The sequence below is a fragment of the Pseudorca crassidens genome, chromosome 19 (assembly GCF_039906515.1).
Source record: "Pseudorca crassidens isolate mPseCra1 chromosome 19, mPseCra1.hap1, whole genome shotgun sequence".
NCBI classification, from domain to species: domain Eukaryota; kingdom Metazoa; phylum Chordata; class Mammalia; order Artiodactyla; family Delphinidae; genus Pseudorca; species Pseudorca crassidens.
The window spans coordinates 42,055,859-42,072,095 of record NC_090314.1 but is presented as its reverse complement, the minus strand read 5'-3'; the positions used below and the strand labels follow the sequence as shown (position 1 = coordinate 42,072,095).

The 16,237-nt window shown below is 53.2% G+C and overlaps 1 protein-coding gene across 9 annotated transcripts; it reads right to left on the bottom strand.

Moving 5' to 3' along the window:
* Positions 1-6,412: 6,412 nt before the first annotated feature.
* On the bottom strand, positions 6,413-16,237 carry COPZ2 (COPI coat complex subunit zeta 2). Of its 9 annotated transcripts, none has more exons than XR_010937708.1 (10): positions 15,851-16,007; positions 15,054-15,128; positions 13,460-13,541; positions 12,693-12,784; positions 12,207-12,262; positions 11,439-11,573; positions 9,351-9,402; positions 8,711-8,749; positions 7,960-8,075; positions 6,413-6,754 (listed from the first exon to the last, which is right to left on the bottom strand). XR_010937708.1 is itself a non-coding variant. In XM_067717116.1 (9 exons), the coding sequence occupies exons 1-9, from the start codon at positions 16,235-16,237 to the stop codon at positions 6,707-6,709; spliced, it is 594 nt and encodes a 197-aa protein (XP_067573217.1). In that variant the 3' UTR covers positions 6,413-6,706. The 9 variants fall into 9 exon arrangements, 6 of the variants coding, with proteins under 6 accessions (XP_067573217.1, XP_067573211.1, XP_067573213.1 ...); XR_010937710.1 differs by having other exon boundaries at positions 11,439-11,516; positions 15,851-16,005; XR_010937709.1 differs by having other exon boundaries at positions 15,054-15,122; positions 15,851-15,976.

Below are 16,237 nucleotides of genomic sequence, written 5' to 3'. Positions count from 1 at the left end.
TCCTGCACTGTTGGTGGGAATGTAAAGTGATACAACCACTATGGAGAACAGTATGGAGGTTCCTTAAAAAGCTAAAAATAGAACTACCATATGACTCAGCAATCCCACTCCTGGGCATATACCCTGAGAAAACCATAATTCAAAAAGAGACATGTACCACAATGTTCATTGCAGCACTATTTACAATAGCCAGGACATGGAACTAATCTAAATGTCCATCGACAGATGAATGGATAAAGAAGATGTGGCACATATATACAATGGAATATTAGTCAGCCATAAAAAGAAACGAAATTGAGTTATTTGTAGTGAGATGGATGGACCTAGAGTCTGTCGTACAGAGTGGAGTAAGTCAGAAAGAGAAAAATAAATAGTGTATGCTAACACATATATGTGGAATCTAAAAAAAAAAAGTTACTGATGAACCTAGTTGCAGGGCAGGAATAAAGACATAGACATAGAGAATGGACTTGAGGACATGGGGTGGGAGGGGGAAGCTGGGGTGAAGTGAGAGTAGCAACAACATATCTACGCTACCAAGTGTAAAATAGCTAGTGGGAAGCAGCAGCATAGCACAGGGAGATCAGCTCGGTGCTTTGCGATGACCTAGAGGGGTGGGATCGGGAGGATGGGAGGGAGGCTCAAGAGGGAGGGGATATGGGGACATATGTATGCATATGGCTGATTCACTTTGGTGTACAACAGAAACTAACACAGTATTGTGAAGCAATTATACTCCAATAAAGATCTTAAAAAAAATTTTTTTTAAAGGGTAAATTCCACAGTGTGTGAATTATATCTCAACAAAGCTATTATTAAAAAAAAATCAGGTGTCTGGATAAAGACAAACTGTGCATCTGGTCAAAAGGAATCAGATCTCTCTTGCCATTTCTTTTTCTTTCATTTATTTGTGTGTGTGTGTGTGTGTGTGTGTGTGTGTATTTGTAGAGTGGGTGTAGGTGAGGGTGGTAAGAGGGAGCTAAATATATAAGCTATAAAGTGGATTTATTACTTTAAAATTTTTTTATTGAGGTATAGTTGATGTACACTATTATAGAAGTTTCAGGTGTACAACATAGTGATTCACAATTTTTAAAGATTATACTTCATTTACAGTTATTATAAAATATTGGCTATATTCCCTGTGCTACACAGTATACCCTTGTGGCTTATTTATTTTATACATAGTAGTTTGTACCTCTTAATCACCTACTCCTAATTTACCCCTCTCCCTTTCCCTCTCCCTACTAGAAACCACTGGTTTATCACTTTTTAACATACTTTTCAGAACATAAATGTCAAATCATTGTCCCTAACAAAGTGGTCCTTTTGGAAGCCCTGTTGTGGAATGATTCCCTGCAATTATCTGAATTAATTCAAAAGCACTAACTCTTCAAACTCTGAGTAGACTTGATTTTTGCCAGCTGTTTGGTGACAAGATGCACAATCAAGCTGGATGGCACTGTTTAGATAAAGAATGGGAAGTGACTATAATGAAAATGACTGCCTTGGGACTTCCCTGGTGGTCCAGTTGTTAAGACTCCGGGCTTCCAATGCAGGGGGCGCAGGTTCGATCCCGGGTCGGGTCGGGAACTAAGATCCCACATGTGGCACGGCCAATAAAATAAAAATTAAAAAAAGAAAATGACTACCTTCTGTAGGTCTTGCGCTGACCCTAGATTGTTATTTCCCCCTTCAGTAGACATTCCACGTTGCCGGCAGAGTTCCTTGCTGAAAACACAGAGTTGATATCCTTAACTGCTAGAAAATCTTTAATGGCTCCCTATCACCTTCAGAATACAAATCAGGCTCCGTGGCTGGGGCAAAGAGGAGTGGGCACTGGAGTCAGACCAGCCTGGGATTCAATCTCACCTGTGCCCTGAGGCAGATTATTCAAATTCCTCGGCTCTCAGTTGTAAAAATAGGTCTGACAGCATCTACGTGGTTAGGTTGTTTTGAAGACAATAGTATTTCTTTTTTTTTTTTTTGACAATAGTATTTCTAAGGAGCACAGACTAGTCAACTCAGTAAACTGCAGTGATTTGTTACCGTGACATTCAACACTGGCCTTGATCCGGTCACAACCTGTTTAGGGAGAAGCTTCAAGCTTCAGCATACCTGGACCTCCCCACAGAGACACACATCCTCCATTCCAGCTACATGTACCTACCTGCAATTCCTTAGACAGGGATTCTCTGCCTCTTTGCTTTGCTTACACACTTTCTCCCTTTGTGGTGTCTTTCCCCCCAACTTCTTTCTGTTAAATAACTATGTAACACCATCTCCTTTGTCAACATTTTTACTTTCTTTGTTCCCAGTCAAGTTGTGATCTCCTTAGGTCAGGAACCATGTCTTCCAGTTCATCTTAGAAGCTCCCACCAACCCCCATTAAGGTGTCTGGTGGGGGGACTTCCCTGGTGGCGCAGTGGATAAGACTCCACACTCCCAATGCAGGGGGCCCAGGTTCCATCCCTGGTCAGGGAACTAGATGCCACATGCATGCTGCAACTAAGGAGTTCACATGCCACAACTAAGGAGCTCGCATGCCACAACTAAGGAGCCTGCGAGCCGCAACTAAGATCCGGCACAACCAAATTAATGAAGTAATTAATATATTTTTTAAAAGGTCTTTGGCTCAGAACAGCCAGTTAATAAATGTCTATTGAAATTATCTATTCCAAAAGAAACTTAATTTCGCTTCTACTATTGTTACTTTTATCAATACTGCTTTTCTTACCAAAGAGTCTGTTTTGAGGGATGGTACTCGTCTGTATATACAATATAAAGTCCACACGTGCTCACAATCACTCTGATTTCTGTGGATCCTCATCTCAGGTATTTTCCAGTTTTAGTTGATAAGAGATGAAGAAGAGATTAGCAGACAGATGAGGACCACACAAATGCTGACGATAGAGTCAAACCTGGCAGCCATTTGATTAATTTACTTTTTTCGTTAAGAATGACTTACCTACAGGAAAGAACACAGAGCGCAAACTCTGAATTTTTACCACCACTCAGATAAAGGACACGGTTGGATTTTTTTTTTTTGCGGTACGCGGGCCTCTCACTGTTGTGGCCTCTCCCGTTGCGGAGCACAGGCGCCGGACGCGCAGGCTCAGTGGCCATGGCTCACGGGCCCAGCCGCTCCGCGGCACATGGGATCCTCCCCGACCGGGACACGAACCCTCGTCCCCTGCATCGGCAGGCGGACTCCCAACCACTGCGCCACCAGGGAAGCCCCACCATTGGATTTTTAAAGGTATTTCTACCTTGAAATATCTCTCATCCCTTCTCTCCTTTCAACCCTCCACCCCCACCCCACTGCCACCTCTGGGCCCAATCACTTGCTAATCAGTCTCCCTTTCTTTCCCTAGTGCCAGGCTCCTGGCAAACACTCAAATATTTGAGTGAATGAATGAACGAGTGAACGAACAAACGGAATGCACGAATATTGTTAAATGAATGAGACCCAGTTTGGAGGGAAAGGGAGGTCCATAGGGTTGTGTCCAAACTGCTTTGGGTAAATTATTCAATTTTGCCTACATCAGGTTCCGGGGTTAAAGGGTATCTACAGGGAATTAGGGGTAGGATTTTTTTTCTCTGTAGAGTTTAAAGGGAGATTGTGAGCACGGAAAGATTGAGCCTTAGGCCGGTCTCCAGCTCATCCACCTACCCACTCCCCGGGGCTGTTTGGTCCCACCTTAGCCAAACTGAACCGCGAAGCGGACACCGTCTCGGCCGCTGTCCAGTCAGAGCGGAGCCATCCATCACTGTCTGGATGCAGACCAATCCGACCAGCTCTGCCTTCCTGCCAGCCAATGGCCGGAAAGCAGGGGGCGAGAGGAGCCAGAGAAGGGGCCACCGGCTGAGAACGGTATAAAGGGGGTCCGAGGGCCTGGTGGTACTACCTCTGTGTCCCTATCCTGGTCTAGGTGTGTCTATCGTCCCCCCTGCACCCGAGCCCCGGGCCAGTGCTAAAGTGTGCGTGCGCCCTCTGGCTGGGCCCGGACCCCTGAGGTCTCGGTTTCTGACGTGTCCCGGTCCCAATTCGGCAGGAGGAAAGCGGCGCCCTGAAGCCCCTTCCCCACAGATACTCGAGACCCGCCGGGTCGCCCACAAGGGCAGAAAGGCGGGGAGGAGCCCCAGGGTTGAGAGCAGACGGGAAGGCAGGCCCCGGGGCCGCTCCCGCCAGGAACGGCCGACTGCCCTTCCCAAAACCTGGGCCTGGGCAGACGGCGCCCCTGCCCAGCGTGCTGCGCGTCCCAGGGGTTGGGGGCGCCGGGGCCAGCGGGCAGAGCTCGAGACAGACGACCAGACTCGCCGTCCTGGCGGCTCCGCGAGGCTGCAGGCGCCGAGAGGGGGCTGGGGATGCAGCGGGCCCTCCGCCTCAGCCCGGGAGAGCCGGGCCTGCAAATTTGGCGTCGGTAGGAAGAGGCCGCGACCCCACCCTGCCGGCGCTTCCCGGAGACCCGCGCGGTTCCGCGCAGCCCTCTCCCCTACGCGGGCGTGGGTCGGCTGCTTCGCTGCAGCCCCCCTCCCCAGAGTCCTTTGGCCACAAAGAGCGAGGACACCTCTCTGGTGGCCTCCCCGCATTGCCATGGCCCCTCGGCTCATTCTTCCTAACCCCGTACTGTCCCTGTGTGGGCGAGGGGTTCGGACGGCCCTTGGGTAGGGAGCGCGGGAAAGCCACCTCGCTCCAGCAGTGCCCGCTCCTGAGTCCGGCTCTGCGGAAACTGTTGTAAATACTTTAACCTTTCAGAGCCTCGGTGTGCCTCTCGGTAAAATGGGGAAGCACCGCATAGTCCACAGCATTCGGTGAGCCAGTTTGTGTGGCGGCCGGGCCTTCCCATTCCAGTCCCTGCACTACTGGACTTGCAGCACCCGAGAGGGCGCGACCGGGTTGCTAGGAAGCGAATTTGCCCCTCCGGTTCTTGCGGTCGTTAAGAGGCGGTGGATGGAACCGGGCACCGGATAAGGCCGAACATTCGCCAAAGTATTTCTGGAAAATTTCTCATTTCCCGTCGCCACAATGGCCCCCGAACTCGACAGCATTTAATTGCATACTCTTTTTTTCCCTTTCGGAGTTGCATTATTTGGTGGAATGGTTGTGTACAGAGTGTTTATAATCTGTTTACATAACTGTATATTTATCATTTTCTCTAATTGCAAAAGTAGTCATACCCATTATAAATATCCAGTTCTGGAGAATTTTATAATGTAGGACGTGATAACCCGCAGGGACTGTCTCTACTAACACCCAGGTTTCGCCACTTTCTTTCAGCAGCGTCACACTGAAATTCGTGAGCCACAGCTGGAGCAGAGCTCGCAGGGCGTATCCAGCCCGCTGGTTGCTAGAGCAACGCCCTGCCTCCGAGTTTGGAGGCCAGCGATTAACTCGCGGGAGCAGGGTTCGGTCCCCTCCCTGGGGGCGAAGTTAGTAGGGGGAGCGGGACCCGGAGGGAGCGCGTTTCCCACCTATCCCTCCAGGTGGCGCTATAGGATCGTGGATAAGGTCCTGGGAAGGGGCTCCCCGCGGCGGGGGGCGCCGAGGGGCGGAGCCAGGGCGGGGCGTAGACTCGCGTTGCCTTTACCTAGGGATTGGAGGGAAACGAGCTGTCCCAGGCGGAAATGTTAGACACTCTCGGGGACTTCTGTACGTGACGCAGAAAGTGTATATGTCAGAGAAAGAAAGGGAGAAAGGGGCGGTTCTAGAACAGGGGGAGAAAAGGGGAGTCGTGTCCCCCGAAAGTCACTCCATCCTTTCCATTTGCCTATAGAATGCCCCTCCGCCCGTCTCCCCCTTTGGACCTGCAATTCTTCACACCCTCGAGCGCACTGGGTGCTCTGGACACAAATACAAGGCGGGAGCTGGCCGGTGCTTCCTCACCCCTAGTATCTGGGCCTAGCCATGGCAAGCTTGCAGGGCTCTAGTGCCCAGGGTATATGCCAGCAGAGGAATTCCGCGGCAATCTCCCAGGCAAGCCAAGAAAAACAGGCGTGCTGTTCCTCAGTTTGTCCAGAGGAAACCTTACGCCCTTCCCTCCTGGAGGCTGAGAATGGAAAAAGCGAGATGAAGAATCCCAGCGGGGCCACCATGTGTGTACCATCTTTTGCTCTCCTTTCCCCCGCAAATGCACCATTCCTCCCATTATGACTCTTTTACTCTGTCACACAATCATACCCAGCCCTCCACACCACATATAGGGCCCCAGTATCAGTGTCGCACCCCGTCACTGTGTTAAATTGTCTCCTCTCCCTTGACCCACCCCTCTCCCCAGTCACACAACCACAAGGATACAGCCTGGAACTGGGCATCTAGGAGACGAGCCCCCCACAGTGCAGAAGCCCTTATCAGACCCCCCCCCCCCCACACACACACACACACTTCCCAGGTCAAGAGAGAAAGAGACCATTGGCAGGAGACAAAAGCAGGTTTATTTGGGCTCTGGGGCCAGGGATGCCTAAGGTCTGAGTTAAGGCAGCTCAGCTGGTTCTGAAGGCCCAAAGAGCAGGCCAGGACAGTGAGAAGGGGTGACTCTGTTGAAACCAAACCTCTGCATCTCAGAGTCCCTGGCCGGAGACCTCGGGAGTCAGTTCTGGGAAGGCCTGGGGATATAGAGGGGTCTCTGGTGTCCCCTGGGGTCTTTGTGCTTTTGCCAGGGTTGGGGGAATGGTCTGGGGGCAGGGAGCCTTGAATGCACAGCCTTCATTTCAGTAACGACCATTTAATTTGTTCCTTGGCAGACTGAAGAACCTGGGTGGGGTGGGGGTGTGCAAGGTTGAGAGAATTACTGGGGAGGAATGACAAGTACATTAACACTGCAGTGAGACGGGGGAGGGGGCGGTCTATAGCCTCTCTCTACGCGTCCCTATAATCCCCGGTCACTAGGTGGCAGCAGCTCATCTCTGCCTGCCGTAAGTGGGGCCGGGCCGTCAAGATGGGAAGAGCAGCCGTAACTGGCTGCAGCCAACAACCAGCCCAGGCCAGAGCCTGCCCAGCTCTCCGCTCCTGCATCTGCAGCCCTGGGTGTGGCAGCAGCCCTGACTCCCCACACCATGCCATTCAAGCTCCCGCCCACAGTGCCACGTCCAGGCAGAGATGGGCCCAGGCCTGACACTTCCTGTGCCCAGACACCTCAGCAAACCCCTAGCTCTGGCTTTGGCTGGCAGTAGGTCCTCAACACCCCACCCCAACCCGCTGCTGATGTGGCACAGCTGGCAAAGGGCTCCTGGGCAGACTCTGCTGAGGGTCACCTGCACCCAGATGTGTTCACTCTAACATCCTGCTGAGGAAACCGCCTCAGCCCCATGTTCACACAGATCCATACGACTGTGCACACACCATGCCAACGTGGTGGGGACCCCAGGTATGTCCCTCACGTTGTCCCTCCAGCCATCAAGCCTCATTCCCTTTCGAAGAAGGTCAATCCCACACTGTATGTCCCTTCCTCCTGCCCACTCCCCCTCCTTTCTCAGGGACAGCCTGGCCCTGGAGTTCTCCTGCTTCTCTCGGCAAAAATCTTTCTCTTCATTTCATCTCCCATTCACTACCTGCAACTTCCTCAGTTTTTTTACTCAAGAATTCCATTAAAAGTGCTGTGCCTTCATTCTTTCCCCCTTTGGAAAACAGGATCTAGGCCAAGAGCTCTCCATGCATTAGCTCATCTAATTCTCTATGATAACTCTATGAGGAGTGTCCTGTGATTATGTGAGGCCCAGAGAAGTTGAGTAACTTGCCCTAGGCCACCCAGCTTGTAGGTGATAAGGCACAACATACATCCTGGGATGACTCACACCAGCACTTCTGTTCTTATCTGCTCTGCTCCTTAACCTCTTTAGCCCTGAAAATTGCCATGCGGCTGCATTCATCTCAGCAGGGTAGGAGGAGGCATTGGGAACTGGGAAGAGGGAGAGGCAGTGTGAGTACGAAGGGCAGTCACAGGAAAGTGGGCACCACACCTGGGGCCCCACGTGGGATGGTACAGGCCCATCTGAGCTTGGGCCATTACAGCAGGAGGTAGTTAGTGGCAGGGCAGGAAACTCCATAAAAGCAGAATTAGTCCGGGCAGACAGACCTGTGGGCAGACAGAATGGAGGTCGAGCTTGACAAGCAGGAAGTTTGCACAGCTGGGAAACCAGTCAAGCCACAGATCCAGAAACCTCACCCCTGCCCCACATTGCACTTCCAGATAGGACAGGGGTAGACTCTTCCATAGTCAGGTCACTCGGGGACATGGTGGCAAGTGGTGAGAATTAGATCCCATCATGGATTTAAGGGTCCCTTAACAATCTCAGCGTGGACCCTAAACAGCAGGGGTGAGGGTTTGGAGGAAAACTCTATTTGGTATCCTTTCTAGGTTGGGGGAAGCATCAGAGGCCTAAGCCCCCAGATTGCTTTGGGGAACAAGTGACCCAGCCATCTCCAGGGTGGGCAGGTCATCCTGGGTTTTGATCCAACTATACCAAGCCAGGAAGGAGATAAGGTGAACTGCTAGGAAGGTGTCCATCATTTATTAATACCCAGCTCCACGTCACCTAGGGGACCCTGGAAGCCTCCACTGACTGTCTCCAAGAGATGGCCTGACACTGTCATCCCTTCCCTCCTGCACCCCTGACTTCTCAGCCTTGATAGCCCCACTGGGTCCCCCTGGGATGCTCTGCTCTCCTCCCACCAACCCTTTTCTGGCCAAGGCAGATGGAGGGGGCCTACCTGGGCCACACTGTGCTCAGTTAAGCCGCTGTCATCCGCCTGCACGGAAGCAGAGTCAGGGTGGTCAGGCCAGGGCGAGGGTGTTGGGTGAAGAAAGAGAGGCGAGGGAAAGGGGCTTGGGGGTAGTGGCGGCGAACAGATGCAGTGATCAGGGGATCCAGAGCTGCACATGTATACCACTTAGTGGAAGTCCTAGAGCTTCTTGTTTGGCACAAGGTGGGTGAGAGAGTGAGGGGGAATAAAGATGAGAGGAAAGGTTTCATCCAGACATGAGAAGCCAAACTGGGCAGGGAGGTTCTATCTATACACCCCCAAGGCCAACCTCAAGGCCAAGGCAGCCATCAGGTGTCTCTGTGAGGATTTATTTATTTCCCCAGTCTACTTCCCACTAGGGAGGATGGTGAGGTGTTTGTGATTCTGCAGGGGGAGAGGACAGAGATATCTTTTACTAATTGACACTCCTCTAAACTGCTGCTCCCCCAACAAGTGCATCACCCCAGTGGTTGCTTCTGCTAGAGGAGCTTGGGTTTCCACCATCGGGGTTCTGGCAGCCCAGATACAGGGAGGACAGGAGGTGGAGAGGATGGGAAGGGCAGCCTGGAGGAGATGGGAGTGAGGGGGGATGCAGGATGACTCTTACCCTAAAATTCACTTTCTGGATCACTTGCTGGGGGTCACTCTCCAGAATCACACTACAAGATGACAGAAAAACCGAGAAGAAAATCAGCCACATGCTTCCCTCTGCCTCCGCTCCCTGCTAAGCCCTTCCCTTCCCTGCCGTATGCTACATTCCCCCTCCAAGGTACCTTCCTGCTGATACTCAAGCCAGAACTCTCCCTCACCACGGAGCACCCTCAGCTCTGATTCTCCCACACTTCATCATCACTGGGCAAACACTTAGAGATCAGGTGAGGGCAGTCCAGTCTAGAACAATCCGGTTGTCAAGAGCAGGGACTCAAAAACTGAGACCTCTAGAAAGTTCACTTCACCTCTGGGTCTAGGGATGGATTCAGATGCAGGGAAGGAAGAGAGGCCCCCCCGCCCGGGGTCCCTATCTCGTTTCACTATTATTTTATGCCACAGGGTCGTGCCATACACAAAAGAAATGGAACTCCAAAAAATCAGAATCTACAGACCCAGTTATGGAGGCTTTCCTCGGCTAGTTGACGCTCTTTCCTGATGCCCTGGGGGCGTTCTGAAGCCACGTGTGGGTGTGTGCAGGGGTGAGAGCCAGTCACTGTGGGAAGGTTAGGGCCCACGGGGACTGAGTGACTCCTCCTTTTCACCCAGTGAGTCTCCTCCAGGGCAGAAGGAAGTGAAAAAACATTTCTTGAGAGCCTCTCCCAGGCCCATCACAGGGGCACTTGCAGCCCCAGATCTCTCACCAGGGGTCCTTTGGACAGAGCAACCTAGGCCAAGGCTCCAGTTCAGGTGTTGACTCCACTGACACTTCCCTGATTTTCACTGGAGGGAAACTGTGAGCCCCTCAGGGGGCAGAAACTGGGCCTTCTAGGGGCACAGACCGGAAGCTGATAAAGCTTACACCCTCCCTTGTGAAGGTCCTTCCAAGGCCCTGCACCTCATTTTGTATTTGTAATTGTGTGTGTGTGTGTGTGTGTGTGTGTGTGTGTGCGCTTTGCTTTCCTTAAGGACAGTCTACCAAGTTGTATACACAAATTGTATATTCCACAAAACCTGGTTTTATTCCCCTCAGTCTTGGGTCCTAGCAATTAGCACAAGGCCTTGCAGCAGCAGCAGACAGTCAAGAGCTATAGAGGAAAGGAGGGAGGGAGGAAGGAGGGAGGAAGGAGGGAGGAAGCCCACAGTACCCATTCCCAGAGTACCTCCCAGAGCCCCTGTCCCCCAGCAGGGTGGTACAGTGCTGTGGAAAGAGCACAATCTCTGGAAACATGCACATGTTTTAGATCTTGGCCCTGCCCCTCCCTAGCCATGTGATCTTGGGGACTTGAATCTCTGAGCCTCTGTTTCCTCATCTATTAAATGGATGGAATGACAGAGGCCCGTGGATGTCTTTCAGGTGATCTGTTCCCATTACCCTTTGCCCCAGAGCCAGACCTTCTTTTTTTCCCTGAATATTGTGCCACCCCCATGGAAATTCACTAACCAACCCTTCTCCTAAGAGTTCCCACCATCCTAAGACTATAATCTTATGCCAATAGTAGGAAACATTTATTGAAGGAAAACCATGAGCTTCACTTGCGTCACCTTATTTAATCCCACACCCTTTGAGGCAGCTCCCTTACTGTCTCCATTTGAAAGATGGAGAAAGTAAGGAAAGTAAGTAACTGGCCCAGGTCACGCGTCTAGCTGGTGTTGGAATGAACCTCTAAGAGCAGGAGGTGTGGCAGCAGCAGGGCTCCGCCTGAAGGAAGTCTTCCCAGGAAGGGGCAAGTATCTGTGCTGCCTGCTTCTCCTGGGCACTGGAAATCAAACCGTCGCCCCAAACCCTGCCTAGTCAACAGTCAGCCATAGTTGGACACCAGATTACTTTCTTGTGTGCTTCTCTTTGGCTAACATTGAAGTCAACCTCCATCCTCATGAGTGGGGTAGGGGGGATGGGACACTGGGAATATGCTGGGGGAAGGGAGGGAGAAGTTGGCCAGAGAGCCAACAGTGTGCTGGGTGCAACCTAGAGCTGATGACTTTCAAGGGCACCTCCCGCTGTGAGTGTCCCTGACCAGCCCCTCTTCCCTCCCCTCCTCCTCACCCGCCATCCACAATCTCGTCCAGCACCAGAAAGGCTCCGTCCATGTTCTCCAGCAACCAGCGCTTCTCCACGTTCTTCCTGAAGGCAGACACAGCTCTGGAACCTCCCCATGGCCAGGAGAAGCCGGGTCCCTGTCTAGGTGAGGCGGACCCGCTCTCTCCAAAGATTGCCTTATTTCCCACCGCCAATCCCCCGCACAAGCATAGGGAAGGAGAATGTCAAGGGCAGTGAGGGCAGCACCTGGGCAAGGGATCCCTGCCCAGAGCACGGGTCTGCTTCCTTAAGCTCCCCTTGCCCACCGTCCTCACACTTTGAGCAGGGACCCTGTGCCCACCCTTAAGCATTTCACAGCACTTCAGGTGCTATAGCCTTACTGTAGTTAATTGTGTCGACTGTGAACATTTATCTTTGGGTTATCTGCGTTTGGTTTACCCAGGCTGCGTTCACTGGGGTAGATACCAGATCACTGAATGGGGGTGGAGGGAAAATCACCCTGAGCTTCAAGTCAAAAGACCTGAGTTTGAATCTCTGCTCTGATCTAAATAGCTTGTAACCTCAGGCAAATCATTTAGTTTCTCTAGACCTCATTTTCTGGCCATACCATTGCTTGATCAGGTAAAGGGCAGGGTCCTTGCAGAAGGATGCTCTGGCTCCAGCCTTAGTCTTGTGGGGACTTCAGGAGAAAAGAGCAGGGAGGAAGGGTCCCGCCTCTGTGATGTACCAAGGTCTGGGGGATGGGAGCCTTGGAGGATAGAGGGCCTCACTCACCTTAACACATGGTTCAGGGACTCAAACAGGCAGGTAAGAACAGACATGAGCATCAGCTGGGGGTGGGCAGATAATGGGAGGAGAAAAACGAGAGAGCTTGAGGTTAAGAAGGCTAAAAGGAAATCTCAGAGCCTGACTGTGTGGGCAGCTGTCCCTCTTCAGAGAGGACATGGCTGGAGCCTGACTGCAGTTTGACCTGAGAGGGCCCCTCCCCTCCCCATGTTTGGGTTGGAAGCACTGGAGTGCCTGCTGTGGGACACTGAGTACATCCTTCTCCAGTGATGTTTAAGACACAGAGGCCTCTGAGGACTCCATTTCTGGTACCCAAGGAATCTAAGGAACATCACGGATATGCACTGTTCCAGAAAGAACCATTCTGGCTGCTCCCAGTTCCCCAGAGTCTAGAAGGAGGGGTACCAATGGTGAGCCTCCCAGCTTCTACCCCAGAATCCAAGCCTCCTTGTCACTCCAACCTCCTGAATTCACCTCGTTCTCGTAGGATGAGCCCACCACATACAGGAAGAGGTCAATGCTGCTCTTGTAGACGATGGTCATGCCCCCGAAAAATGCAATCTCACCTAGAAGAGCAGGGGGGGGGGTCTCAGTTCTGGTCACCTCTGCCTGGCCCCTCCTCCCCGCCTGCAGCTCTGTGCCTCTTGCCCTATTTCCTTCTTCCCCTTCCAGAGAACCCTTGCAAAGGAAGTTCCCTGGCGGTCCAGTGGTTAGGACCCCGCACTTTCACTGCCAAGGGCCCGGGTTCAATCCCTGGTCAGGGAATTAAGATCCCACAAGCTGAGAGGCCAAACAAACAAAGAACCCTTGCAAAGACTAGCACCCTTGAAAAGACACGCACTAGGGACACTACTATTAGGCTACTCTGTGTCCCTCCCCCCACCCTCTACTCCATTCCCAGCACTTGACTGCCTCATTCTAAGAAGTCAACAAACCTGGGTCAAGGCTGACTTTTGCCCACCATACGCAATGCCTAAGGCTAGTGCCCCAGGCTAGTGCGGGCCCCTTCCACTGAGAGAAGTCCAGGCATGCCGTAGGCAGGAAGAGGGGGGTTGAGAGGGAGGGGAGTGAAGGCTCACAGGAAGAAGAGAGAAGAGAACAGCTGGGAAGGAGAGGAAAAAGCACCTCTGAAGAAAAGGGAATGGCCTGTGGGTGTGTGAGGCCGACGGGGACAGATGTGTCCAGATGAAGATGACGGTGTGCATCTGAAAGTTCTGCACGAGCAAGAGGCGGACACTTACTATCAGTCCGGCTGGTCTTGTTGAAGACGTTTTTCTCGAAGGCCATCTGCTCCTTCATGGAGGGGAATGTGTCGTCGTAATACTAGGTGAAAGGGAAGGAGAAAAGGTGACAGCTGTTCCACAGAGCTTCCTCCCTGGATGGGTGGCAGGGAATGGTGGGTGCTGGCCAAGCGGGACCCTGCTGCCGTGCCCCATCTTCTCTTGACCGCCCTCTAGGCCTGTCTGCTCGCTGTTTCCCCATAAACACAAATTCTGAGCAAATAGAGGAATTTTGAGGCCTTCTCGTGGAGTCCTGTCCTGGTTTCTTGAAGGCCTTTGTACGTTCCGCAGATGTGCAGTGTGCTAAAGACTGCGGTGGTCACTAGGCCACACTGTTTCTACACGAACCTGAGTCTACAGGAAAGAAGGCAGCGCCAGGGACCCTTTACCACAATAATATCACAACAGCTACTTTATTATCCACATTATATGGATGTGGAAACTGAGGCGTGAAGTCAGGTAACTTCCCTGACATCTCACAGTTGTAAGGGACAGAGCTGGGATTGAACACCAACGATGGCCTGACTTCAGACAGGGTTATGGTGAAGATGAAATACCTAAGGGAAAGTTCCTGGCACACACTGCCTAATTAAGTCAATGCTGTTTTGTTTGGGTTTGATGAGACTCTCTCTCTGACTCAGTTCCTGCATCTGAACATGGATGTGATCTGCTGGGAGGAGGCCCTGGAACTTCTGGTTGCCGAGACACCTCTGACCAGCTGCAGCAAGAGGTGTCAGCTCAGCTTTCAATTTTCTGAATGTGGATTTTGCCACTCAGTACCCCATCTGCAGGCAAATTAGCAGTCTCCCTGCTGGCCACTGCTGTGGTGAACAAGCTCATTTCAATGTCATGAAGTCAAAAAGTTTCAACCCATACAAACGAAAAATCTACAATGCATTTTGTAGCTAGTTTAGGTGCCATAGTCCTACTATAGTTAACTGTGTTGATGGGAGACATTTATTTTTGGATTATTCTAGTTTGGTTTATCCTGGCCATGTTCACTAGCACAGATACCAGATAGTTGAATAGTTGGTGCAGTGAAAACCACCCTCCTGAACTTCAGGTCAAAATACCTGAGTTTGGATCTGTGTTCGGATATTACTACCTGTGACCACAGGCAACCCTTTTAGCTTCTCTAGACTGCATTTTCCTCATTTGTGAAATGAAAGAATTGGATTATATAGTCTCTAAAATCTTGTCTGGTTCTAAATCCTTAGTGTTTACCAAGCTGTGGAAGAAAAGTGGAGGTTACTTGTTCAGAATCTGGGGACTAGGACTCCGGGGTCCCAGGCCAGTGGAAAAGATGGTGAGAAGACATTTTAGGGAACATTTTAGAAACAGAGGAGACAGCTCCACCCCCTTTCAGGGGCCAGCAGTCTGACAAGGTAGGAGGATGGACAGAATGGCCTTTGGAGGAGTCTCAGCTGAGGTGCTCTGAGTTGCAGAGCCCACAGTGGGGTCCCTCCTGCCAGGAGAGGCAGCTTGGTGGGGACTTCTGTTCTTGGGCCTGTGGCACAGTGTCTTCAGGGGCCCTCCGGTGAAGGTGGGAGGTTACCTTGGCCAGCAGGCGGTGTCCGTCATTATCTAGGATGAAGACAGCCTTGATGGTGTAGAGGGAAGGTTCCTGCAACTGACACGGGGCGGGGTGGTGGGGGGGAGAGCTCCGTTGGCCCCTAATTCAGGGTAGACCTCCTGTCATTGGCTCTACGGGACCTTCTGGTCCCAAGAGTCAATCCTCAGGCTCCAGCGACCCCAACCCCAAAGGTCCACAGCTGGTTCCGGCCCAACCCTGTGCCACATGGGCCACTCGGGTGCCCGCTCCCCTCCCAGGCAGATGGTCCACTGCAGGCCCCGGGTGGGCGCTGTGCCCACTGGGTGCGGAAGGTCCGTCCGGGCCCAAGTTCTGTCATGCACTGACTGCTCCAGAGCCCGAGTCGGAGTGTATCACAGAACCTGGGCCGGGGGGACAGCGGCGCCGAGCCTCCTCCTCCAGCGGCCAGTGGCCGAGGCTGGACCCGCGCTCTCCGCGCGCCCCCAGCTCCCGGCCCGTCGGACTCCAGAAGCACGCACGTCAGCCCGAGGCCCGGGGCGGCCCCGCGGCTGCCTAACCCTCCGGGAGAATCGCAATCCAGCCCCGCCGAGCCGTGCCCCCGCCCGCGCCGACTGCTCCAGAACTTCGTCCAAGCGGACGCGAGACCGGCCTCCTCCCGAGTCCGCGCGGAGGAACTTTTCTGCCTGCGCGGGCGCCGCTCCTCCCCGGCCGGTCCGGGCGGCACCAAGTTCCCCAGCGCCCAGCGGGCGACTTGTGAGCTGGCGCCGCCCGCTCGGCCCCCGGTGCCGCCCGCTCCGTACCCGCAGCCCCGCGGGCTCCCGGCCTCGGGCGGGCGGCGCCGGGCCCCCGGCCGGGGCGGCCGCGGCCCCCTCCCCCGGGTGCGGACGTGGCCAGGCCTCCGGCCGCTGCATTCCGCTCGCCGCCTCGCGCTGACAGCGCCGCCCCACCCCGCCCCGCGCCCCCCGGGGCCGCCGCCTGCTCCTCCCCGGCAGCCGCCGGTCTCGCGTCCGCCCTCTCTGCCCGTCTGCGCGTGTCCTTCCTTTCCCCGCGGCCCTTCCCTCCTCGTCCTCCCTCGTCTCCTCTCCGTTCCCGCTCTCTCCGCCTTGCGCCCACACCCCAGTGCTCCTTCCCCCACCTCTCCTTCCCCTCGCCCTCCTCGTCTCCTCAAAGCCCACAGCTCCCCGCAT